Source organism: Rhipicephalus sanguineus, chromosome 2 (genome assembly GCF_013339695.2).
Source record: "Rhipicephalus sanguineus isolate Rsan-2018 chromosome 2, BIME_Rsan_1.4, whole genome shotgun sequence".
NCBI classification, from domain to species: Eukaryota; Metazoa; Arthropoda; class Arachnida; order Ixodida; family Ixodidae; genus Rhipicephalus; species Rhipicephalus sanguineus.
In genome coordinates this window covers 145,465,036-145,490,696 of record NC_051177.1, presented here as the reverse complement: position 1 = coordinate 145,490,696, position 25,661 = coordinate 145,465,036, and the positions used below count along the sequence as shown (strand labels likewise).

General features: G+C 45.7%; 1 protein-coding gene across 9 annotated transcripts in view; it reads left to right on the top strand.

The window, feature by feature from the left end:
• The first annotated feature begins 6,205 nt into the window (after positions 1-6,205).
• Positions 6,206-25,661, top strand: part of LOC119383764 (uncharacterized) — a 144,576-nt gene continuing 125,120 nt past the window's right edge. For 7 of the 9 annotated variants that reach the window (XM_049412662.1, XM_049412661.1, XM_049412664.1 and 4 more), the window contains exons 1-3: positions 6,206-6,636; positions 11,410-11,891; positions 16,634-16,920. In XM_049412662.1, the coding sequence (XP_049268619.1) occupies positions 6,461-6,636; positions 11,410-11,891; positions 16,634-16,920 (945 nt within the window). In that variant the 5' untranslated portion in view covers positions 6,206-6,460. The remainder of the gene's footprint in view (positions 6,637-11,409; positions 11,892-16,633; positions 16,921-25,661) is intronic. The other 2 variants (XM_049412663.1, XM_049412667.1) reach the window with 2 other exon arrangements.

Genomic DNA, 25,661 nt, shown 5'->3' with positions numbered 1-25,661 from the left:
ACACCGGCGTTGCAGGGCTGTGAAATGCGTTGGCAAGAACAGTCGCGAAAAATAATAACGAAAAAAAAAACACAACGCACACTAGAATCCCCGGCGATCACGTCTTGCGACAATGCGAGATCGCAAAAAACACTGGCGGCAACACATATATTTACGTGAAAGCGTGTTCAGCGTTAAAAAAAAAAAAAAAGCAATCAGCTAAACACAACAACGATTATGTCTTGCGACAATGCGGGGGCTGAAAAGACACATCAGACAACACAGATATTCAAGGGCGAGCGTGTTCACTGTTAAAAAAAGAAAAAAGAAACGCACAGTAAAACACAACGGCCGATCGCGTCTTGCGGCAGAGCCAAGGCACAAAAGACAGTGGCGACAACACAAACGTTCATGGGCGAACGTGTTCACCGTTACAACAAAACAAAATGCACAAAGCACAGTCGAACCCTACGGCGACGGCGGCGTCTTCGGTCAACGCGAGAGCAGTAGCACTGTAGCAGTTCACAAGCACAGGCGGCGACGAAAATTCTACGGGCCCGGCGGGCGCGTTCACCGTTTAAAATTCCCGCGAAAAGCACACCGAGTAGGAGACTGCGTCGTCGCATCGTGGCGGCCGTTGCTAGGCGGAAGTAGAGTGACCTAGAATAGGGGGAGTGTCCAAAGCGCCGGCTCCCGCGTGGCCCTTTTGCCGTGAACTCCCGCGCCGCGCCGCTGCTGCGCCGGACCCGTGGGCTTTCCGCGCTCGGCAAGCGCGCAGAAAGCGAGGGGCGTCTGCTACGCGCTGTAGTTTTTTGCGCCGCGTTTCCACACAGGGCACTTGAAGTCTACTTAACTTTAGTAATGCGGTCAGGAATGAAGCTTATCCATCTTTAAGCGTTGTGTTAGTGCGGGGGCAACAACAGAATGCCAAAAAATCATGTGTCAAGCGGCATCAGCGTGGCGCCTAGTTCCGGTCACAGAGTTCGAGAACGTTGGTGCATGTGTAAAAACGCGCAAAACGGACACGCACAAGCAAAGAACGAAAAAAAAATCTTATTCGCACGAGCAATCGGGCAATAGCATCACGCATGCACGAATTAAGAGTAATAAAAAAGTAAATTGCACGCGCAGTCAGCTGAAATACTTGGGCGCAGTGACTTCACAAGCTTTTTACTCATATTTGCTGAACATATCATGTCATATCATAGTCGCCACTGGTTTGCTAGCCATATGCACACCGCTTTATTTGACAATTCATTAGTCTCCACAAGCTCTTTTTTATGTACGGAGCACACCGGGAAGACGCAAGGGTAACAAAAAAAAAAGGTAAAAAAGAGTAGAGACGGCCATACGACCGCAATGCTGTTGGCTTATTTTTATTTCTGAGGTAGCTAACAACAAGGCACACCGTGCGCAAACATTTGAAAGAAAAACAATGCAAGGTAAACTAACCTTATTCCACAAGTTTTTGCATAAAAGGCGTAATATAGAAAATGCTTTACAAATATCCAGATATCATGAAACAAAGTTGCAAATGCCCCCATTCTTGCTGTACAAGCTGCCTGAACGAAAATACGGTAAGAATATATATATATATATATATATATATATATATACTATATATATATATATATATATATATATATATATATATATATATATATATATATATATATATATATATATATATATATATAATAGCATGTTGCATTGGATCGCTGAACGTCAGTCAGTATGAAACGTTCGCGCGAAATGCGTGCATTGCTTCAAGCCTTCACAATACGAAATGAAAACAGTTTCAAACAGCTCATTCTCAACTTCAGATGTTTTCACGGGACTCGGAGGTTAGCGTTCACCCGGTTCAGAGACTTTACGAAAAGATGTGGACGAGTAGTTACATAAAATACGATTGTTTCTGCTGCAGTTGAGTGCGCGCCAACAGGGCACCCGACCGCAATTTCCCGCTTTTTCCTGATGACCTCAATATGGCGTCCGCCACAATTTCGTGCTGAAGCTCAGAGAGTACTTAAAAGCGAGTCTGCTCATCTCTTGAATAAATATAAAGAGATGACCAGACGGGTAAAGCAAGCCTCTTTTGTCCCGCAGACGCATGCAATCAGCTGCTCTGAACGGAGAATCACGTTTGTTTTCGGGCGATCGCTCGTAACATGAAGTGAGGCATACACGATGTTGCACTGTTATCGTTTCATTTTCTTTGGTTTGTCTTTTTTTAATGCTAAAGCCTTAGATGCCTCATCAAACACGAAAATTGACCGTCGGCGTCCCGCGTAGCTAACACGAGTGATGCACAAAATCATCACGCGATGACGTCGACCGAACTTATCACGTCACTGTGACGTCATTCAACGTGACGTAATATGATGACGCCATCACATGACATGGTCGCTTTCCATTGCCTCCGTGATCGGCCCCCGATGTAGGCAATGTAAAAGCAGGTGAGGTGCAGAAAGCTTGCAATGCCTTCCAGATTCCTGTGCGCAGTCCGAAACCACGTTATGTGCAGAAAGCTTTCGGAGAGGGGCGAGGGACGATCAATGCATCGACTGACAAAAAAGATGGCTTTCGTTTTCGAGTCATCTCCGGCGAATGCATAAGGAACCATGTTTTTCTTTTCATGTAATTTTTTCGCATACATTTTACCTACGCGGTCAGCTCTTCAATATGTATGGGTAAGTCTAACATGTTGACATCGATATTGGTGACCACCACGTTTTTTATAACCTGACGGAAACAAATCGTCAGACCACACATCGTCAGAATTATTTCTGGCTGAAAGCGGGTTTGCCCGCCATACACCATATTATTATTGTTATAACGTCGAGGTCTGGGTCAGTTGGTACATGACGCTGAGGCAAAAACCAGTCAAAAAAAGACGCCGGACAAGGGAAAGGAGTGACACACACAACGACTGGAAGTCGTTGTGTGTGTCACTTCTTCCCCTTGTCCGGCGTCTTTTTTTGACTGGTTTTTGCCTCAGTATTATTGTTAGTCGTTACGCAAATGGCAAGCATGTCACGTAAGTGATGTATCGGTCGGGTTGGGCATACGTACATTCGTGCCCCTCCGTGTCAATTTTCATGTATACGAAGTGAACGAGACGCGAGTTACACGAGTAATTTTTTACTTTTGGTAGCGCGGCCACGCCGTCTGACACATTCGTCTTCGCATGAAATGGCTTTAAACAGAAGAGTGCCGGAGGCAGCCTTGTAAAATAAATCGAATGCACGAAATAAAAGATAGGATATGAAGGGTGCAAACGCGTTAGCATGCATGAGCTAGTTACTACGTGCATATGTGCTACGTTCTCCTGGTTATCTCCAGTTTATTGTCTCCTGCAGCAAGTTTACGTTCGTCATTCCACACGAAAGTAAGCTAAGCGCCTTTTCTCACGATGAAGTGTGCACAGGATGCGTTCCTCAAACAGCCGCGGAAGTGTGGACCAATGCGGTGACAAATCAGCTGCAAGGATATATACAAAAACCCCATTTCAAAACACACAAACGCGTTCTCTGTGTGATGAGTCGCTGCAGTATTATGTTACAGTGACGCAGTATTAAAGTTTGCCCAAATTTCCACAATTTTAGCAAATAGCGGCCAAAATATCACGCGCGTAGCAGACGCTCGCCGCTTTGGCGCGGCTTCCGCCGCGGAGAAAGCCCACGGATGGATGGATGGATGCTATGAGCGTCCCCTTTATAACGGGGCGGTGACATGTCTGCCACCATGCTCGAAGAAAAAGGAAAAACTTCCTTGTTTCATGCTGGCCTAATACCTTGTCTACATTGATTAAATCTATCTTATTATACCAAAAATATTTATAAATTCACGGTCTATCTCTCTGCCTCTTAAGGAAGAATGACCTTATTCCCCCCCCCCCCCCCCCCATTATTATTTTTGTACTTTATCTCTACTCTTCTGCCACCAATACTCTAACCGTCTCTTACTTATTTCTATCGCGGACGTGTTCAGCTTTCCATTGTTGTCCCTAAAACCCAAGGCTTCCTGTAGACTCGTGCCCACACGTATACCTGGGTGAATATCGCCACATTCAATCAGTACATGTTCCATCGTTTCCCTAGTTCCCCCGCAGCATGTACAGTGTTCGTCTTCGTTACTGAATCTCGCTTTATAGCTTCGCGTTCTAAGGCAGCCCGACCTTGCTTCAAACAGTAAAGCGCTTCCCCTTGAATTATCATAAAACCTTTCCCTCCTTATTTCGTTTTTTCCCTTTCGGTAGTTACTCAGAGCCGGCTTCTTTTCCATCGCTGTCATCCAATAAGTCCTCTCCGCCTCCCTGACCTTCCGCTTAATGCTCCCTGTTGCCATATCGCCCGCACTGCTAGCCGTATATTACTGGTGAGCCTCCTAGTTCTCTTTCTCCACTGCGTGTCAACGCTTTTTCTATACAAATACCTGAAAACCTTGTCTGCCCATCTACTCTTCTTCATTTTCCTCAGCCTCTCTTCGAATCTCATTTTGCTCTGAGCTTCCCTCACTTCAAAGCCTGTCCATCCCATATCACCCTTTACAGCCTCAATTGTCGTCTTCCCGTGAGCGCCCAACGCGAGGCGGCCCACCGTCCTTTGATTTACATCCAATCCTGATTGTACCTCTGACTTCATGCAAACCACTGAGTTCCCAAATGTAAGCCCCGGGACCATCACACCCTTCCACAGCCCTCGAAGCACCTCGTACCTATTGTATCCCCATAAAGCTCTGTGCTTCATAATTGCAGCATTCCTCTTTCCCTTTGCTACCACTGCTTTCTCTTGTACCTCCATATATCTATCCCCCTCATTTACCCATACTCCGAGGTACTTGTACTCGCTTACCCTCGGTATTTTTTGGCCCTGTATGAAGACCGCATGGTCTTCGTGATCATTGAATACCATCAATCCACATTTGGTTGCACTAAATCCTAGTCCTAGAGCCTCACATTCCCTTCCGCATATATCTGCCAGTCGCTGTATATCATCTTGACTGTCCGCAAATAAGACAATATCATCAGCATAAAATAGACCTGGAAGCTTCTGCTCAACCATCGTGCCGACCTGTTTGTGTGACAAATTAAATCCAATGTTGCTACCTTCTAGCGCTTTTTCCATCCTCACCATGTACAGCATGAATAACAGCGGGGACAAAGGACATCCCTGTCTCAGCCCCTTGCTAATTTCAACGCTGTCCTTGCTACTTATTCCTTCCCATTCTATACAAACTGTATTTTCTCGGTACATTTCCCTCAAAAGCTGTATACAGTCGTCCCCTATGCCCACTTCTTTCAATATATCCCACAAAATTTCCTGCTTAACGTTGTCATACGCTCCGGTGATATCTAGATAAGCTATGTATAAGGGCCTGTTTTCTATTTTCGATATTTCTATACACTGGGTAAGAACAAACAGATTATCGTCTAACCGCCTGTCGATTCGAAATCCATTCTGAAGTTCTCCCAAAATATCATTTTGTTCTACCCACGCTTCTATTTTTAATTTTACTGCCTGCATCGCCAACCTGTATAGCACCGATGTAATGGTTAGCGGTTCCGGCACGGCAGCGCCACGGGTCCGGCACGGCAGCGCCGCGGCGCGGAAGTTCACCGCAAAAGGCCCTCGCTCCTCCCATGTATTTGCGCGGCGCTTTGGACACTCCCCCTATTCTAGGTCACTCTAGCGGAAGTCTTGGCATGCGTTGAGCGCTCTGGCTATTACACCCCACCCCCTGGCTACGCCACTGCTACAGTTTACCACTGCCCCCTTCGTGTAGCGTCTTCTGCGATCACTAACGCGACCCGAACAAAATTTTGCCGCGCTTGCTCGTCGCGTTGAGTCCACTGATCTCCACTAGGTTGATCAGTGGTCGTGTCACACGTGTGTTGTCACCTCTCCTTTCTGGTATGTAGGAAGGAGAGGTGAGGAAAACGGGAAGTTGAAAACTTGTTCGGCTGCGACCAAGGAGGTTTAAAAACAATTTGGCTGCGATATGTAGCGACTCGCATGCTGTTCATTAGAAGTGTCGGCTTTTGAGTTACAAAATTAATCTACATTCCTCAGAAATTTGCAACGGGCTCTGAGGCCGCTCTCTTTAGCGTTTTTTAAATGTCTGTTTACATTTTATTTATGTTATATATATATATCTTTATGATTGCCAAAAAGTGTGCCCACCCACTGCAAAAAGTATGGCATCGTCATCGTCATGAGGCAGTTCCGATTTCTCTTGCATTGTTTTCCTTCAGCATAGTTATAGAGTTTCGCGCTGTTTTTGCCTTGTGAACACGTTGTGCGTTGTTGAGATCAATGCGTTTTAGCCGCTGATTGCTCGGATGACTTTCAGTGAACCGTGCTAAAAGGACCTCGAGTACGAAGCCGCTCTGTGCTAAAAGAAATGTCATACGGCCGTGCCCGCGAACGTTCGTAAGTGCGTTTCACCGCAGCTCAGCTACAGTGAGCCACAACAACGAATAATGTCTGGAGCCAACAGCTTCAACGTTGTGGAAGACGTATCCGCGTCTGACCAGGATCTGAGAGTACTGCGTGCAAGCTTCGATAATGCGGTCGACGCAGAAGCGTGGATGAAGAAGTACAGTGCCGAGTCGCGCACGTCTTGGATACTCAGCAGTGCTCTTCGCGGTGGCACCAGGTAAGCAGCGCAGGCGTTCTGGCTTGGATCGCAAGGTCCTGACATCCGTGACACGGTTTTCTTCTTTTTATCATATCTTACCATTACAACTGTCAGCGCATGTACGGACGGAGAAGTTAGTAGTCCATTGGGGCTACACTGATGGTTTCGAATCGCGCGATCGTAAGTGTTTCTTTTAGTGAGGTGAGGCTGTCAGGTACCTACGGGAAAGTTCTTTTTGTTAGGCAGTGCATTGCATTAAGAACGATTGACAACTTCTTCAGAAGTGCCACTTACTTCCACAGCGATCACCCGGCCACCTTCACCATGTTTGTTTGCAAATAGAGTGCTGTTTTCCCAGAAACATCTTTCTCAAGTGAAAGCGCTGCACTGTGGTAACAGCTCGGAACCAACTACGGGTATAAGTTGTTTAAATTCAGTTCTACCTGGCGCCATTAATGACAATCAAGAGACACGTACTTGATTGTAATGTTTTGTGAATTGTATAAGCGGACAAACAGCAGGAGCAGAAGGAAAGAAGTTCACAGGACTTCCGTTCCTTATGCTTTCCCTCTGCTCCTGCTGTTTGTCCGCTCATACAATATACAAAATGTTGCACCAACTGGCCGAGCATACCACCAGCTTGATTGTAATGATTCACTTCAGGAAACTCTTTCACTGTTGCGAGATTTTGTGAGAACTGGCACTAGATGCGCAGGCACGGGCGGATAAGGAGCTCTCATTAGCTGAGTGTCTCGAAATCTCAAAGGTGACACTTCTGGGGAAAGTGAATGCCCGAGAATGCTGCCACAGGTTACATTTGCTAGATGCACCATTAGGTCTGATGTAATGGTTCTGTGTTACTGAAAGGTGCAGCGCAAAAGGAAGATAGATGGGAGTACAGAGAAAGGAAGAGGACTTTGACCTTCCGTCTTGTTTTTCTTTGCACTGCACCACTTACTAATATTGTGAACCAACGAGCTGAAACTGCTACCCTTTTAATGGCTCACCTTTTAATGGCAGTTGTGACTCACCTGTTGGTATCACCAGCAATTGTTTAACTCATTTCACGTGCAAAGTTCCACCTACCATAATTGGACAATCAATCATAATATAATAGCCCTACAGTTTCACAAATCTTCCATCAGTGCCAGATAAAAAAACTTTTGCTTAGAAATATGCCAAAATAATCACACAATCTTAAGCCAGACCATGTAATGCCCCATTATATCTAAAACATTATTGGCATATATGACGTGCTTAATTGATGAAATAGTGGGACCTTGTTAATTCGAACTCACACCACCTGTCTCACACCGCCTGCGGCGAGTATAACAACTTATGGCTTAGTGTGCACTGTCAACCACAAACCTAGTGTTAGTGGTCACATCACAACGTTTTGAAGATATGCTGACGTTAGAAGCTGTGTGGCATGACATTTTCACTAAAGGAAGGAGAAAATATGTTTAAAATAATCACTGGTTAGTTCATGGAGTTAGGATTTGCTGTAGTTTTAACATTGGCAGCATCAGCAGGGCATTTCGAACCACCCGCCAATTATAATGAAGAGAATTTGAATTATCAAGGTTGTGCTGTAATAATAAAACTGAAGGACAAGCCTCATTAATATTTTGTTGCGAGTCTAAATTTCTTGACTATCGTAGCATTGTAATATAGCCAATCTGTGTTTTGTGTGACGTAAGCATTCAATCAAGATAAGTCACATGACCATATCATTGATTTGGGGGGCCTGGGTCTTCTGGGTGCGAAGCCCACATCGTCCAAAAATGCCCTTCATGTGTGACAGGATGCGCTGTGCACCGCCATGAAGGCAGTTGCCCCCACCACTCGGGACAGTGAAGTTATAGACCATATCTATGTACGCATATGTCTATTTAAGTGCATATATCTATATGTCAAGTTAAGTACACTGAAGTAGGGCTCTTACTACAGTGCCCCCAGGCAAGTGCTCAACGTCATAGCAGTGCAATGCTTCATACCGTGATGACTCCCCCAAACACTGGTCCCATTTTTCTTAAGAAACAATCAGTTCTATTGCTTTATTTCTCTGTTATCAAACCATTGTCCTTGGTGTCCGTGTGTGTAATGTGTGCCGTTATGTGCGTAAACTTTGGTGCAGATATCTTCATTACTTAACTTACCACCAAAATCATTGTTATGAATGAATAAATATCTTTAATGTTTTAAGCTATAGCAACATTACAGTGCAAAGCCTTTAAGATTCATGCCCTATGTAATACCGTGCATAAGCAGTGTGCAAGGCCTTAAAATCATATGGTTATGTGCAACAGCGCTTGATAACAAAGGCAGAAAAACTTACTGTAGTTCTCTTTGAGCAAGAGCATTTGCCTGAAGTCTGTTACTTAACTTTATTAATGCTTCAGTTAAAAATCAGTTGTGAGTCAGCGCTTGTGTGTGTGCCCCTTGTGTCCCTGTCTTCTTGCGCTGTTTTATCATTACACTGTTACTTAAAGTACTGTTTACAAAATTTACACTGTTACTTAAAATACTGTTTACATATTTTTTACTGTGGAGATTTATTTTAACAAAGCTATAGTGATTATTTTGCTGCTGCACATTAGTAATTCTTGCTGTAGTTCAAATGGGCCTTCTGGCGAAAACAAGAGCACAACTTGATTTTGTGTGTGTATTGAACTCTTTCGTTTGACTAATATAATATGCTTCAGTTAAAAATCAGTTATGAGCTAGTGCTCGTGTGTGTGCCCTTTCGTCCCTGTCTTCTTGTGCTGTTTTTTCGTTACACTTTTACTTAAAATACTGTTTACAAATTTTTTACTGTGAAGATTTATTTTAACAAAGCTATGGTGATTATTTTATTGTTGCACATTAGTTGGGCATTCTGATGAAAACAAGAGCACAGCTTGATTTTGTATGCGTATTGAATGCTGAACACCTTAAGAGAAAGCACCTAAACCCCTGAAGAAACAACTTTCGTTCAGCTATTATAATAATGAGTGTTAATTAAGAAGCGGCAGCGTTTCTGCAATGAAAAATATCTCATATTGTGAGCTAAGATGGTCTACTTGAAGCTTCACATATTCTTGCCACAGTCAAGCAACGTTCCATTATCTCATTTTCAATGCAACAGTGACAGTGGTGGCTGTGCTTGAAATAGTGGCCTCATGCCCACTATTCTTCACTGGCTTGAAATGCTCATGGCATGACAAACAAATTACTTGCAAAAGGATGCGGTAACTCCTCTTTATAAAAGTCTATAATAGTTCCCCTATCATTTGTTGTAGTTTTAGTGGAGGCCTTTCTTGGTGAGAAAGGACGATGAAAGCATTTCTTCCTGCCGGAACTATTAAATGTGTGGGCGTCATATCGTATTGCTAGGCCCATGGTGGCTGGATCTTAGCTGTCAAGCTTAAAGAAAGCTAAATTAACCCCTTAAGTGCTTTGGACGAGCAGAGCTCGTCCTGCCCAAACTGTCCCCAAAGTGCTTCGGACGAGCAGAGCTCGTCCTAGCGGAATAGGTACTCCCCTCTAGCGTTCAGGACAAGAGGCGCTCTTCTACAGCTTAGACTGCGTGTAATCCACCAGATGGCAGCATTTACTTGACAATTTATTTTTCTCCTGCGGAAAGAGCGCGGTTTTTGTATGAAAAGATGGCTTGCGGTGGCAGCCACCCATGCATAGCTGGCTCGTCAACACGAAAAAGAAGCTTTTCATTTTCGTCATCTTCTTCGAGTGATGATGATTCGGATACGGATGTTTATCTTGTGTCCGGAAGTGAAGACAGTGATGGCGGTCTTCACTTCCTGAATTGAGCATCTCCTCCGGTGATGATGAAAACAGCTCGGAAGTGAACATCGCGAGTGCTCGCCAGTGGATCCCGCTTGATGCGGACAATCCTCCTGTGAAGCCTCCTCGCTTTCCATTCTTGGTCATTCCAGGCAAGACTTTCAACTTGCATCGCCAGATGACCTTATGGAATATATTCAGCAGTTTCTTCAAAATTGCTTCATTTGCTCTCAGAAGCGAGGAGAAAACAGGAAAAAGTTGAGAAAGGAAACTCGCTTTTGGTGCAGGAGCTGCAACAGGCCCCCTTGCGTTATTCCGTGTTTTGATTTGAAGTATAAGGTACAAATATTTTTTCAACATCGACTAGCTACTTTTTAGTACAATCAGATTCGAAATCAGCAAGAAAAAAAATAGGCACTCTTGGTTGGGAAATTTTCAAAAAAATAAAGCACTTAAGAGGTTAAAACACTGAAGCAATTGATAGCTATAAATTATTCTTTGACAGCTATATTGTCATGAAATTTTGAAATCATGGGTTCATTATTAGAAGGGAGAATCAAGGCCGAAGTTTTATTTTCCAGTTTCACGCAAAAAACTCTTCATCCGAATGTCATTGTGATGACTGGGAATTTTAATCTTTTTTTTTCTTTCATATTGCAGCCACGTTGGCTCGATAAATTTTTCTGAAACTTGCCATGTTAAGTCTTTGTCTCTCTTAGAAGACAACATAATTTATTTTTGTCGACAAAGAATTATGTATTCCATAGCAGGCGGGTTGTCAAAAATGTGTGAATCACGGCAAGTTGGTGTGCATTTTCTAGCTTACCAAGCATCTTCTCGCAGCAAGAGTGGTGTTATTGGCATTGTGTCAGAGCGATATGCTTACCACAGGTAAAATCATTTTTCTCTTTAGTAGGCCCTTAGAAAAGGACGTCGTTCTCTCACAGCACTGCTTCAGACCAGCAGCTGATCACATATGACAACCAACTGCTTGCTCTTCTTTTACAGAATGGTGTACCACAAGAGGTGGGTCTGTCATCTCAGCCATCGAAACAAAAGTCGCCCCACCTCCCTCGAGAAACCAGCCTGCCCCGCGCAGCTGAGCATCAAGATAAAGAAAGTGAACCGAAACACCAAAAGGAATGACACGTTCCTCCGCTTAGATCCTCCTCTTCCGGCCGTCATCAGACTCATCTCCCAGCACAATCACAGGATCGAGTGTGCCGACGCACCAATGTCAACGCGTCCGACACCAGAGACCAGGCTCAAGTTTGAAGGCTACTTTGAATTGGGCATGAATCCGTCTGAAGCCAAGCGGCACAACGAGCGGCTTCTTCTTGCGGGAGGGAACGGCAGCCCTACCGGACCGGCGAATCCCAAGCTCTCTTGCTTGTACACCTGGTACAGGGAATGGCGGATAGACAAGTATGGATCACCGGAGAATCCTTTGTCAAAGTTGACGGAGAAAGCCACCGCCTATGCAACTAGCGGTATGTGGGCATTTTGGCTGTTATTGTGGCCCGTAGGGCTTTGTTCGCACTGTGATTTGAAACTCAAGACGGCACCTTTTTGAAATGCATTTTGTGAGGGAAAACAAAGGAAACATGTGACTTTCTTCAAGAGAAAAAAGAAATGCGCTGTATGCGTTCTTTTTTTTTTTTCATTTTTTATTCATTTAAGGCAGAAAACTTGACTTGTTTCAAAATAACTACCAAAAGAGTCAGCAGGCTTATCCAGCCTTTCCTTCCACTGTTTAGAGCAAGTTCGGTGATCCTCAAGCCTAAAGACCAAGGGCAACGGAGTCTCACATAGGCTGAATTCGTCAAGAGAGATTAGTATACAGGTTGTCCCACATAACTTGAGCCAAGACTTTGAAAATGAAAGGCACTTCAGAGGCAAATTGAACCAAACGTATACTACTCCCACTAGCCTGTAGATACTCAGGCTATTTTTTATTTTCCCCTAAACTAATTATTTAATTTTTTTAATGACTTAACTTTTTAATTATTAGCTGAAAACCCAAAATATGAACACTGAGCTGTAGAGCACTCTTAGAAACCACGGACTGAATTGTTTCCAGTCCGATACGTCTCGCGCTGTTATTTTTTCCCCGTTGTAAAGAAAGCCTGCGAAATTTGAAAAGAAGCGACATGACGGACCGCGAGCGCACTGCTATAGTGCTCCTCCCAACTGTGCAACCGGTGAACAAGGTCGCCTGCGGCTGCCACAGGGAAGCGACAGGGTGCTTTGAAAGTGGCCGATGTTTGGGCGTCCGTCTTTCGTTGAATGACGGTGCAAATGCTAGTGATGCAGAACTATAGGTAAATTGACTATCGATAGCATCGATAGTATTTTTGAAACTATCGAGAGTGCAAACAAACTATCGATGGTACTACTATCGAGCAACTATTGATAGTGCAATCGGCAGTACCATCGTTAATATTACTATATTTACTGCCACGCGTGTTTATTGCTTTGTTTTGATGTATTCAGGTTTCACAAAGACTGTTAGCAACGTTTGACGCAGACCGCGCCGTAATGTTTGAGAAGCTTCACGATTGTTTGAGATCATTCTGTTAAGATTACGCGCCGGACGCGAATAGTCAAGTTTATTCGAGAGCTTACGCCAGCACTGCATCGATAATGCTGGAAGGTTGAATGACTGATGTATAAAGGTGACGCGTTCCACCGATAATCACATTACTCGACGGCCGACTACTGTTCTCGCCGCTATCAGTGTGCAGCGTGTATCACTTGCATTTTGAGTTTTGATTTTCTGGGCACAAGTTCGCGCAAATAAAGAGCTCCGTATTTCCGAGTCTTGCTGCAGCATTCTTCACCGTCACAACTATGTGACAAGACTATCGATGGTGGTGTAAATAATGATGCTGTTGCTGGCTGGCCATATTACCAAAATATTTGCGATAGCCTACTATCAGCTTTGCTTAATTTATGAGCAATTTCTGGCGACAGAAAAAAAATTTTTCCGCAGTGAAAATGGCGGCACATGTCCATCAATAAATTGATATCCAAAAGCATACACCTTGGAATTAACAAACTTAGTTCTTGATATTTTTCTATTTTGAAATCACAAAATGCAATATATATTTGAAGCCGCGCAGTTCCACCACATGTAACGGCTTCCTTTTCGCTACAGCTGAACAGTTTGACTTTATGATCATGTGTCAGCATAGCACTCTGTTAAAGAACACAACTTTCTTGCCCTTCAGCCTGCTCCTCCGGCTCCACCACGTACCACGTGCGCGGGGAAGCAAGTTTATTATGCACTGAGTTCGCGCTACTGATTTTAGGCTATTGATAGTGCCATCAAATTTACTGTCGATAGCACTGTCGATAGTACTTTTTATCATCGATAGTTTGATAGTGACTCAGCTATCGATAGTACCATCGATAGTTCTGCATCACTAGCAAATGCACACTGCTGGCCGAGCGCTGGCGCGATGATAAAGCGGTCACGACGGCAACAAAAAAAAAAACAGCAGTTTGATTTTGATTCATGTAGATAGGGCGAAACGCGACAGAACGATGAAAGGCCTCGAGGGCTGGTGCAATTACGCAGTTTGAACAAAAAGAGACCCCACGAAGTGTCTGCGTCGTGCGAACCATTCCTGACGAGTTGTCTTTGTTCAGGTGCTCCTCAGACACCCGTAACCCTTCGTGTTCTGGACAGCAACATTACATTGTTTTAATCTGTGTAAACAGCTGACATGCCATACTCGAATGAGCAACTAGTGGATATGGTTCTGGCCCTAGGTGCATCACGCGAACACAGAAGGCAGGCAGTTAAGCTGTTTCAGCGCTGCCATCCAGGTACGCGGCCAAGCTCAATGACCATTGTGCGTACATATGAAACGCTGAAAGAGAATGGGACATTTACCACGAAAAGGCACAAATCTTCAGTTTTGGGCCAGGAAGTGGAGATGGATATCCTGTGCATGTTTTCTGCAGACCCCAGGCAAATGTCCGTAGTGTGGGTGCTGAAGCTGGTGTCTCGAAATCTTCGGTGTGGAGAATGCTAAAGAATAGACAACTTCATCCCTACCACATGCAGCTGCACCAAGCATTGGAGCCCCGCGACTTCCAGAATCGTACAGACTTTGCAAACTGGATCTCAATCAAGACAGAAAAGGACCCAGGCTTTGTTAACAAGGTACTTCAGACCGACGAAGCAAACTTCTCGCGCAACTCAAGTGAACATCCACAACTCGCACTATTGGAGTGACAAGAACCCTCACTGGGTTTGGCAGGCGCGTCACCAATATCACTGGTCTTGCAATGTGTGGTGTGGCATTTATGGCGGTACTATAATCGGACCTGTCTTCTTCAACGGCACACTTACAGGCAAACGATATGTCAACGATATCTTGGATGGACCACTTCAAAATTTTCTGTGTGAAGTTCCACTGGCTAGGATTAAAGATATCTGGTATCAGCATGATGGAGCTCCTGCGCACGGAAGCAGCAAAGCGTGCAATTGGCTGAATGAAGTATTCCCGTAGCAGTGGATAGTGCGGCACGTGCCCATTGCTTGGCCAGCAAGGTCTCCAGATTTAAACCTCCTTGATTTTTTTCTTTGGGGGTACGTCAAGAGTCAGGTATACCAGGCACCAGCCACAACATCAGGTAATCTGAAAGAAAAAATAAGACAAGTTTGCAACTCCATTCCCGAAACCATGGTCAATAACGTCACGAAAAATCTGATAAAGAGATACCACAGTTGTATTGCAGCAGATGCAGACCTCTTTGCACATGTTTTGTAATTGCGGCTTAATTTTACGAGCACCGATCACTGAAAAAAAAAAAAGTCTCCTCATGCCGTTCGCCTACCCATCGCCACCTGTGACTAGCTTCACGTCGTCGCCTCGTTTTGCTCATCTCAAGTTCAAAACAGACAATAAAGCTATTTTCTTGTTTTATTTATCCGTCTTGGACGCTTATCTCGGAAGCGCTCGGCCAGCAGCGTGCATTTGCACTGTCATTCAACAAAAGACGGACGCCCAAACATCGGCCACTTTTAAAGCACCCTATCGCTTCCCCGTGGCAGCCGCAGGCGACCTCGTTCACCGGTTTGCACGCTTGAGAGCAGCACTATAGCAGTGCGGTCGCGGTCCGTCACGTGGCTTCTTTTCAAATTTCGCGGGCTTTCTTTACAACGTGGAAAAAATAACAGCGCGAGACGTATCGTACTGGAAACAATTCAGTCCACGGTTTCTAAAAGTGCTCTACAGCTCAGTGTTCATATTTTGGGTTTTCAGCCAATAATTAAAAAGTTGAGTAATTAAAAATAATTAAATAATTAGTTTAGAGGGAAATAAAAAATAGCCTGAGTATCTATAGGCTAGTGCGAGTAGTATACGTTTGGTTAAATTTGCCTCTGAAGTGCCTTTCATTTTCACAGTCTTGGCTCAAGATATGTGGGACAACCTGTATACCACTGAAGCAATCTTGGCAGGGCGGTGCAGAGCTATGGTCGGTTACAACCAAAAAATAAACACAAGCTCCGCCCACAGAAAAGCAGCATGCCTGCCATTCATCTGTGCAAGACAGTCACGCTACGCGGTTTCCTAACCATGAGTACTTTTTTGCTGATAATGTAACTACTACGCATATTAAAAATTAAAAGTTCGTCGTCCCTTCATAAAATATTATGTTTAATTAGGCATTGATGTCAGAATCTTTGCTGAAATTGGCTAAGAAGTTCAAGTTTTCGACCGAAAACCAGCGGCACGAATATTTGTCTATGTGCGAAAGTTGCCTACCTGAAACACGGGAGCGGTGCTTGAAGTCACATGAATAAGCATACGCAAATGGGTGGGACATCTATGCAAATTTTCTCTGTGTGAGACAGCGATGGCTGTGGGTGGAGCTTACATTTATTCTTAGCTTGCAACCTACTGTAGTAATGATATAGTTTTCTTGATAGCAGCCTTCAAACAGCACCTAAGCAGACACTCTGTGCACCTGCTCGCTTTAGCCATGACATTGGTCCAGCCGCAGGTGTTGAAGATTTTTCAGTGCCTCTGTATCTCTGGTGTCGTGCCTAGGAACCATATGTTATCGGTCGCATGGTACTTATGTTTGCTTGGAATTGATTCATCTGCCTTTCTGCGCCTGTGTCGTGTTGTTCTGCACCTGTACCTTAGGATAAAAAACGAATAAGAACAACAACCAACTAGCACCCTTCATTTGCCTGTCTTACATTTCTTTGCAGGGGCTGACATAAAATTGACTGGCACCGATGATTCCTGGGCTGTTCTTTTAGTGACACCAATCATGCATCGTGCTCAGCAGATTAAATCCTCCGGCGACTTGATCTTTGTGGACACCGTGTCGTCGTGTGATGCAACGAAAAGCATGGTTACTCTTTTTTTGACGGCCACAAAAGCTGGGGCCGTGCCAATCGCTGCGTTCATTCACAAACAACAAGACACTGAAGGATACCAAAAGGCCTTTGACTTGCTGAGGACTGACTATCCATTGTGCTTTGGGAATCAGCAGGTGAGAAGCCTTTATTGTTTTCAGTGCTTTCAGAATGTGTAAGTGTAACCTTCATGCTCGTTCAGTGGACTGTCAGAATAATTAGCAAAACATTCTTTAAAAGCTGGTACAAAACAACTAGGGACAGGAGAAGACCATTGAGGATAGGCAAAGCAAGCACATGCTAGGTTTTTAAAAGGTTTTTTTTTGTTTTTGTTTACTAATGACACGGCTTGTCACGGCAAACCTTTTTGAAATGCCGGAGCATAGTTTCAGAAGTGCCTCTGTCAAAGTGTGGCAGCCATGGTGGCCAGATTTTGATAGGGGTTAAATGCAGGAACACCCGTGCACTTAGATCTAGGAGCACATTAAAGAAACATAGGTGGTCAAAATTAATCTGCTGCCAACCACTACTGTGTATTTTATAGTCAGGTTCTAGTCTTTACATGTAAAATCACATAATAATTATTGTTATTGAAGATTTAGTTATTCTTTAGTCACCTTTCTTATCTGCAGTTAGCATTTGTGGCAGCATTGTAAGAATAAGTGTTCTGCTCATTAAAAGAACGAAGGGGAATGGATTGAAGGAACCAGTTTTTGTTTCACACAACCTCATGAAGTCAAAGAAAGCACAGGGGTCATTATTTATAGCTTTTTTAATTTAAGATTAGTAATTATGACATAAGTGCAAATAAATTAAAGTGGACAGAAACATTGAGGATGCCTGAGCAGGGATGCAACAGATGCACCAATTTGATACAATTCCTTATTTTTGCGCCAAGCTGAGCCAAAACCGTGAAATTTGTTGAAATTGCGCCACGCTGCGCCAAAATGCCCAACCAGCTTGAAATTTTCTCAGTTGCGCAAACTTGAGCAAGAAATGGAGGCCGCGTTGGTCATCTGCAGTGTGGCCATCGTCATCCAATACAGACGCGCAGACCCTAACCCCTCATGAAAGAAAAAAAAAGTCAGTTTCACCGCAAGGACGAAGCAATGAAAGCGGATAGCAACAAATTGTAATGTTACACGAAGTGAGGCTGGCAGCAAACTCTTTTGTATCCGATCTCGCGTAGCTCTACAAAACATTGGTGTAAGAGATACCGGCCTCGGTCGCTCTAGAAGAGATGCTCTTTCTGCACGTGTCTTCGCATTGAGGGCGTCGCACGTAGCAGGATATACGAGCCGCCCGCTGATGGCTCCCGAGATAGCGCGCGCGCCAGCGATCACGACCGCGGCCTTAGAATAAAAGTTCAAAGTTGCTACTCGAGCGACAGCCCCCCCCCCCGCCCCCCTCTCGCGTCTTTTCATGCTCGTTCAATACGGGCGGGGCGTTTCCTGTATGCTTCGATGGCATGCTTCCCGAGCGGAGTGGTGTTATCGCATACGCCCTCCGAGCGACGAAGATGGACTGGCTCGTTTGATATCTGCTTCAGCCGTGTTCGTCGCCCGCATTCGCGCATTTTACCCGCGGTAGAACATACTATGCACAGGGATATGTTATCAATTTGGACTTTATACGGGAGATGATGGCAAAACCTCGTCGAGAGTTTCCATGTAGTTGCTATCGCAATAGAAAAAAACAGTAGTTCTCAAATTTCCTGATGCTTGTTTTATTGCATGCAGCCACTGCACGCCAAGCCACTTTTGCCGCAGTAGACTGGTGTCCTGCGGAAAAGCATACTGAGATTTAGAAGGGGCTATTAGTACTGTTGTGCCTCAGCACAAAGGCCACAATGTCTCCGACACTCCCGCGGGGATCTGGATTGGGCGCTAAGCGCACCGCAAGGAAACAACTGTCAGTGAGATTCAGACGCCGAGGTTTCCGCCTGTTCTCATCTTTTTCACTGCCGTGTAGAGGCAGGAGCGCAACGAGGTGTCGCGCACACAGGTGTCGTGACAAAGGCTCAAAAGTATGCACCAGGAGACGTTCAAAAAGAAGAAAGCGTCCGAAAGACAGAAATGCGGCAAAGGTCGCGACGCGTTTGAGGAAGAAGTTCGGACGTCGGCGCGAAATTGCGAGAGAGGCGCGATTGTCATTATTGACCGGTTTCTACAGCATGCGTCTGAACCACCATGAGAAAAGGGGGAGAGAAGTGCATGGTTCGTGGAAAGGGTCAGTGGGCAAAGGAACTCCCCGTTGTTCTTTTCGAGGAACGTTCGATCAGGTGCGAAACCGTGTGGTCGGTGAGTTTTGCGAAGCAGCAGGAGGTGACAAATGCAAGTCCGCTTCGAGGAACATAGTGGGGCTCGACGAGGGGGTAATTAAGTTTCATGCGTGTCGTACACCCCGCTTGACGAGAATAGCCTTCTGGGCGCGACCACCGCGAGTGCACCTGAAAAGTTGTTGAGGACAGCTGTTAGCTTTTCCTGGAATATCGACTCCGGATTTGTTGGAAGGAATCTCTATTGTTGATTTTAGTTAGTAATTAGTATTCCTTGTTATTTCCGCGAGTGTTGATAGCTTAGTTAACTGTTATTGAACCTTGTTTTCTTTGCCGCTCTTTGGTTTTGTTTGTTTGCTGATATGTGTTGTGTAGTTAGCTATGGGAAGGTTAGTGACACGCATCAGAGCGAGTCGAGGGCTTTAAGAGATGAGTGCCTTGAATAGGGTTACGTCAGCTGACTATGAAAAGAGTTTGTGGCGTTTCCGTTGCGTGTCATGCGTGGACGCAAGGAAACATTGGGCGGTTTTCGAGTGGCGTGCGCTGAGTTAGCGTTGGCTTTTGAGGCCCACTATTTCCATCACTTAGCAGGAGCCCGAAAGCGGTTGGCATATGACACGTGCGCAGTTGCACGAAAGGCCAGCGCAGGGCTTTGCGCGCGCCATTCGAGAGCTCCCTAATAAGTCAAGGTGTCCCACGAGTTGTATAGCGGAACCTTAGGCGTTAAGCTGGGAGCTTGCGGGAAGAATAAGCAAGGCTAGGCTTTGTGCGAGTTTTGGTAGAGCCACGCGAAAATTGGTTTTGTTTGTTTGTTGTTCTTTTCACGTGCGTTCTATGTAGGAGGGAAAGGTTATCGCGAGAGTCACTCGGTTGTTTGTAAAAATAGTGACCGCAAGAGTAGAGCTAGGTTAGTCGTACATCCGCGGAGTAGAAGCTCGCAGTGGCACTAGTACGTGCAATTACGGATGTCGTTTGCGAATTCAGTTCCTGATGTGGGTGCAGCGTGACAGAGTGCTCACGGGAACATGTCTAGCTTTAGTGGCACAATATTAAGAATAACATGCGGAAGCAGTAACCTGCACGAGAGTGAGCTGACGGCGTAAAATGAGGCACGTTAGCCGTGAGTAAAGATTTATGCGACCGCTAATTGTGAAAGAGTGGTAGCGTTGGTCGAGCGTAACCGAAGTTTACTTGTTTGTGTTTACTGCAGAGGCAGTAATTTTGACCTATGTAGTGTCTATATTTTGGAGGGTAATCTTCTAGCGTTGTAGTTGAAAAATGTTTCAACAGAGCTCGCTGTAGGTTGAGTTTTGTTTTGTTTTTGTACTAGTTAGTGTGAGCATTTCAAGAAAAAGGTAGTTCAACATTGCTTTATGTGGAGCGTGTAAGCTTTATTTTCAGTTTCACTTCATAGCTAGTAGAACCATGTTGTGTTCTTATTGTGTTACGCTTACGCCGAGAGCGTTTAGTGTGGATTTGGCGAAGCCTTTGAGCTTCCGTTGGCTTCCTTGGTGGTTTATCTTCCATGCCTAAGCAGCTATAGTACAATTACAATTCTTGTATTACCCCAAAGTTGTTTGTTTAACAACACCTGAAATTGAGGCCCGTTGTTGAACTCGTCGCCATGAGATACGCACTTCTCCTCGTTTTATTTAAAGCGGGAATGTTAGTTCTCAGTAGGATTTGTTTTATTCACGTCTGGCAATTCGAGGGAGTGCGGAGGGCACTTGCAGCGTTGGGTGTAGTTTGACAATGGTTGCCCTGTCGAGTTCGTCTTATCCACAGGAACCTCGAGCCCATGCGAGCTGCGTGTTCGTGTGGAATGCCACGAGAGCAGTGATCCTGGGAGCTTCGCCTCGAGACATGGATGAGCCTGGTGTCCGGCCGCATCAATTTAGCCGAGCCACGTTGAGCAGCTCGTCCTCCTGATGCATTGTTTGGCGGCGGGGGTGCTGTTGTGCCTCAGCACAAAGGCCACAATGTCGCCGACTTTCCAACAAAGAGGGACCCTGGAAAACGGCGTCTTCGCCCAGCCGGCCCCGACAGCTGACACCAGTCGTCATGCTTTCACGCTGCTTAATGACTGAGAGCAGCATTCCTGAGGGCGATGGAAGGGACAGACAATGGCGCTTCCGTCAACTGCAACTGATGGAAAGCCATCAACTGCAACTGACGGAAAGTCATCAACTGCAACTGGCGGAAAGCCATCAACTGCAACTGGCGGAAAGCCATCAACTGCAACTGATGGAAAGCCATCAACTGCAACTGACGGAAAGCCATCAACTGCAACTGGCGGAAAGCCATCACCTGCAACTGGCGGAGGGCCAAGAGGACAATGGACGGCTACCCGATTTAAGGCCGTGCCAGTCCGTGGTTAAGGGTGGAACGGAGTCGAACGGAGTCGAGCCAGCCGACGTGGTCGGGCTGGCAGTCATGTTGACTGAGAGCGAAAATATGTAAATAGTCTGTACATAAAATCTTTCCTTCGTCATCTTGTCCGTCCTGACTGCTCCGAGCACGATGCACACCCGTGTTCGCACCGGCCACGCAACCCCAGTCCTAACAGCGGCTCCAGAGGTGGGATACAACGACGCGTATCCCCAGCAACGAGCCTGAGGGACGTACATCATTCCTAAAAGTACTAGCTGCCCGGGACACAGCACATTTTATTCCCTAATTACTCATTCGTGCATGCGCCGTGTAATTACGAGTACTCGTATGATCGCTGATGTCTAAAAATTACTGGCAATCATTTGGAGCTGCTGTGTATGGCGTTTCTACAGCCTTGAGAAACAATAGACAAAAGCATACGCCAGTTTTCTTTTTTCGCTACCCCCACTTGCTCCTGCTTTACGAATCTCCCAAATTTCCAGGTTGCCAGGTTCGCAGGTCCACATTCACATTTCCAGTGCCTGTCGAATCATTTGAAAGGTCCTGCAAATGCTAATGTGGACTTAGTCATTGTTCGCACTGTGGGGTGGCTCAACACACTGCTTTTATTGAAATAGCAGTGTTCACGTGCACTGTGCACGAATTAGCTGATGTTGAATGGTTTTTACATATTTTTGTTTTCTTTTCTAATAATAAGCCTTCTTTGTTATGCCGCTCCAAATTTTGGATTTCGGGATAAAAAATTCAGGTTTCTTTTTGCGTAACCTGCTCCAAATTTGGATTTTTGTGCTCCAAAAGCAACATTTTGCTGCTCCAAAAATTGCTCCAAATCCTACTTCGGCTGTTGCATCCCTGCTTGAGCTTTGCCTCTAAGAGTAGAACACGATAGCGTAATCAGGCCCCGTGCATATTGCCTTCCCAATTGCTAGCCTTGCTTTGGTTCTCGGTGGATGCAGCCGTGCCGCAAGAACATGTACGTCTGTGCATGTAACATTGGCCGTTTCAAACTATAGTAGAATGCCTACTGCAGGTACAGTTGTACAGAGCCCACTACGCCATAATACTTCCTTTTGCAAATCAGCAAAGGGCCCACTACGCATCCATAAGGCAACACACTGTTTAATCAAGCGCAGCACCGTGTCGGACCGAAGAAGAAGAAGCGCCGCCTTCCACGAACGAGACCATGCTCACGAGCACTTGCAGCTAGAATCGACCAAAACGGTTGACAATAAATATCGTTCGTGATGTTTAAGCCTCGCTTCTTGCCAGGGAACCGTATGCCATTTTAAACAATTTGGTGCCGAAACCCGGGATCTACTACCAGGGACCACGGAAGGCTACGAGTGAACTGACCGGCATGGAGCGGCTGAAATCGAAGCGGACGTCGAGACGATCTCTCAACACAAGAATTATCAACGAGGCAAGAGCTCTTCTCGGCGATGCTACAGCCACCGTAGATCAGCTCAACGCCATTTACGGACGTCTCAAGGCGAACAACGATGAGCTGAACCAAATCAACCAGGAGCTAGAGAGCCACATAGCGGATGAAGAGTTTGAGCAAGAGTACAACACCGTCGTTGAATACGAGGACAACGCTAACAGCGTCATGAGTGAGCTGCTTAGCAAGCGCGACCGTATGGTTGCGGCCATGTCATCAACACCGGAGCTTCAGACTTCGTCAGTAGCCAGTACCGCTGGAGCCTCTGGTACCAAGCTACCCAAGCTTACCATCGCCCCATTTGCTGGTGATCTGTGTCGGTGGAACGACTTCTGGGAACAATTTGACCAGATGATTCACCGGAACGGAAGCCTCACTGCGACGGACAAGTTCAACTACCTGAGGTTTTTCCTAAGAGGCGACGCAGCTTCAGCTATTGTGGGCCTGCCAACCACGGAAGCTTGCTACAAGGACGCCATCGACATACTCAAGAGACGCTTCGGAGACAAAACGAGACTCGAACAGGAGTACTTCTCCAGGCTTCGTACGTTGCCTTCAGTCCGTTCAAGCGACTTGACAGCTCTTCGCAAGCTGTACGACCAGGTCGTCATCAACATCCGAGGACTGGAGACCCTTGGGGTGAGCAAGACGTCTTTTTCTGCAATGCTGTGCGACATATTGCTGCGGGCTCTACCACACGATCTCGTTGTACAGTACCACCGGTCTAGCGCTAATCGCGAGACGATCGACAGCAGTAATGCAGCCTCTACCACGGAGCTAGAACGCCTATTACATTTCTTGTCCATCGAATTGGAGAGCTTAGAGAAAAGCGAGCTCGCGAACCCTCGAGGAAGAGACAGCCATACGGAGAATGCGCAAAGTAAATCGCGCCAGTTTCGTGGCTCAAAGCCCACGTCTTCAGTTCTCCATAACAATGCTATGAAAGTACCCGAGAACTGTGTATTTTGTAAATCGAGCCAACATTCCTCAGAAGACTGCCTGTTGGATCTCCCGCTACCGCAAAAGAAGCACATTTTATCAGGAGACATGAGGTGCTTTCGATGCACGACTAAAGGTCACAGAGCGTGTGATTGTAGGCGCAAGATTACGTGCTCTACCTGTCAAGGACGTCATGCGACGAGCGTGTGTGATCCGCAGAAATTAAGCCAGAAGACACGCGAAGCAGTCAGCGCACGTTCGTCACAGAGAGGCTATCGAAGAAGCTGAAGTTGCCATGTGTGGGATCCACCGTCATTGCGCTCAACACATTTGCAAGCAAGTCAAGTCGGGCAGCGCAAAAGCGGCGTGTTGTGCAGCTCCGTTTGCGTAGCCAGTTTTCACACGCGGAAGTTGACTTACAAGCCATAGAAATTCCGCACATATGCCAAGATATCGAGGCAACTACCACCAACTCACCGTTCGTCGCTGAAATCCAGAGGTCTGGAAAAGACATCGCTGATCAACTACTATACGGATCCGTTGTCGGGGAAGAAGGCATAAGCGTTCTCATCGGTTCCGACCAAATGTGGACGGTGATGACGGGAGAGGTTACTCGATGCGCAAGCAATGAGACACTTATTGCTATGAACTCCAAACTAGGGTGGATGTTTCAAGGCAACACCAGCAGCGTAGCATCGGATGTGAAAGACTCGCGGATTATGGTCTGCGTATTGAAAACAAGTGTACAGGAGAGCGACGAATTCCTCCGTTCATTCTGGGAACTTGAGAGCGTAGGAATATCAGACGCCGTTGACAGCGAGAGAAAGCTCAGTCCACTATTGAAACAATTTGAAGAAACCGTCTGTCTTACGAACGGAAGATACGAAGTAACATTACCCTGGAAGGAAAATGTGGAGCTTTCTGACAACAAGCAAGTCGCCATGACAAGACTTTGGAAACTTCTCTCCCGACTCTCGAACAAGCAAGGGCTTTTGGAGACTTATGACACCACCATCCGGGAGTACCTGCGAGCGGGACATGCGGAAGTAGTTGACGGGCCACCCCTGGATTCGACAAAGGTTTATTATATGCCGCATAGGGAAGTCATCCGAGAGCACGCACTAACCACGTTTTCGACGCTTCTTCTCACGCAAAAGGGTGCCTTTCATTGAATGAATGCCTAGAAAAGGGTGAAAACCTGTACCAAGATCTCGTGAAGGTACTATTACGCTTCAGAACGCACCGTATAGCTCTGCTAGCCGACATTGAGAAAGCATTCCTTCAAATCTCAATTGCAGAGAAAGATAGAGATGCCTTCAGGTTCCTCTGGTTTAAGGAAAAAGAAACACTACATTACTCAGAAGAGGAGATTCAGGAGTGGAGAATGACGCGAGTGCCATTTGGAGCAACTTGTAGCCCCTACCTATTGACGGCAACTATACTCCACCATCTACAGAGTGTGCATTCAAGCAAGACCAGAACCGCGAAACTACTTAGTGAATCATTCTACGTGGATGATCTAGTGGCTGGAGCAGAATCAGATGAAGAAGCACTTCAAATCTGCCGAGAAGCCAAGGAGATTATGCAGCAAGCAGGAATGACACTACGGAAATGGACGACCAACTCAGATAGCCTGATTGACGTATTGGAGCAAGAAGAACAGTCAGCAGGCAAGGAACTGGCTATCCTCCACGAGACGAGTGTGAAAGTACTTGGAATTACATGGCATCCACCCACGGACACTTTTACGTTTTCTTTGAGGGGCCTTCTAGAATTTATGAAAGAAAAGTGTGATACCAAGCGGTTCGTTCTTCAAGCTGCTTCAAGAATAT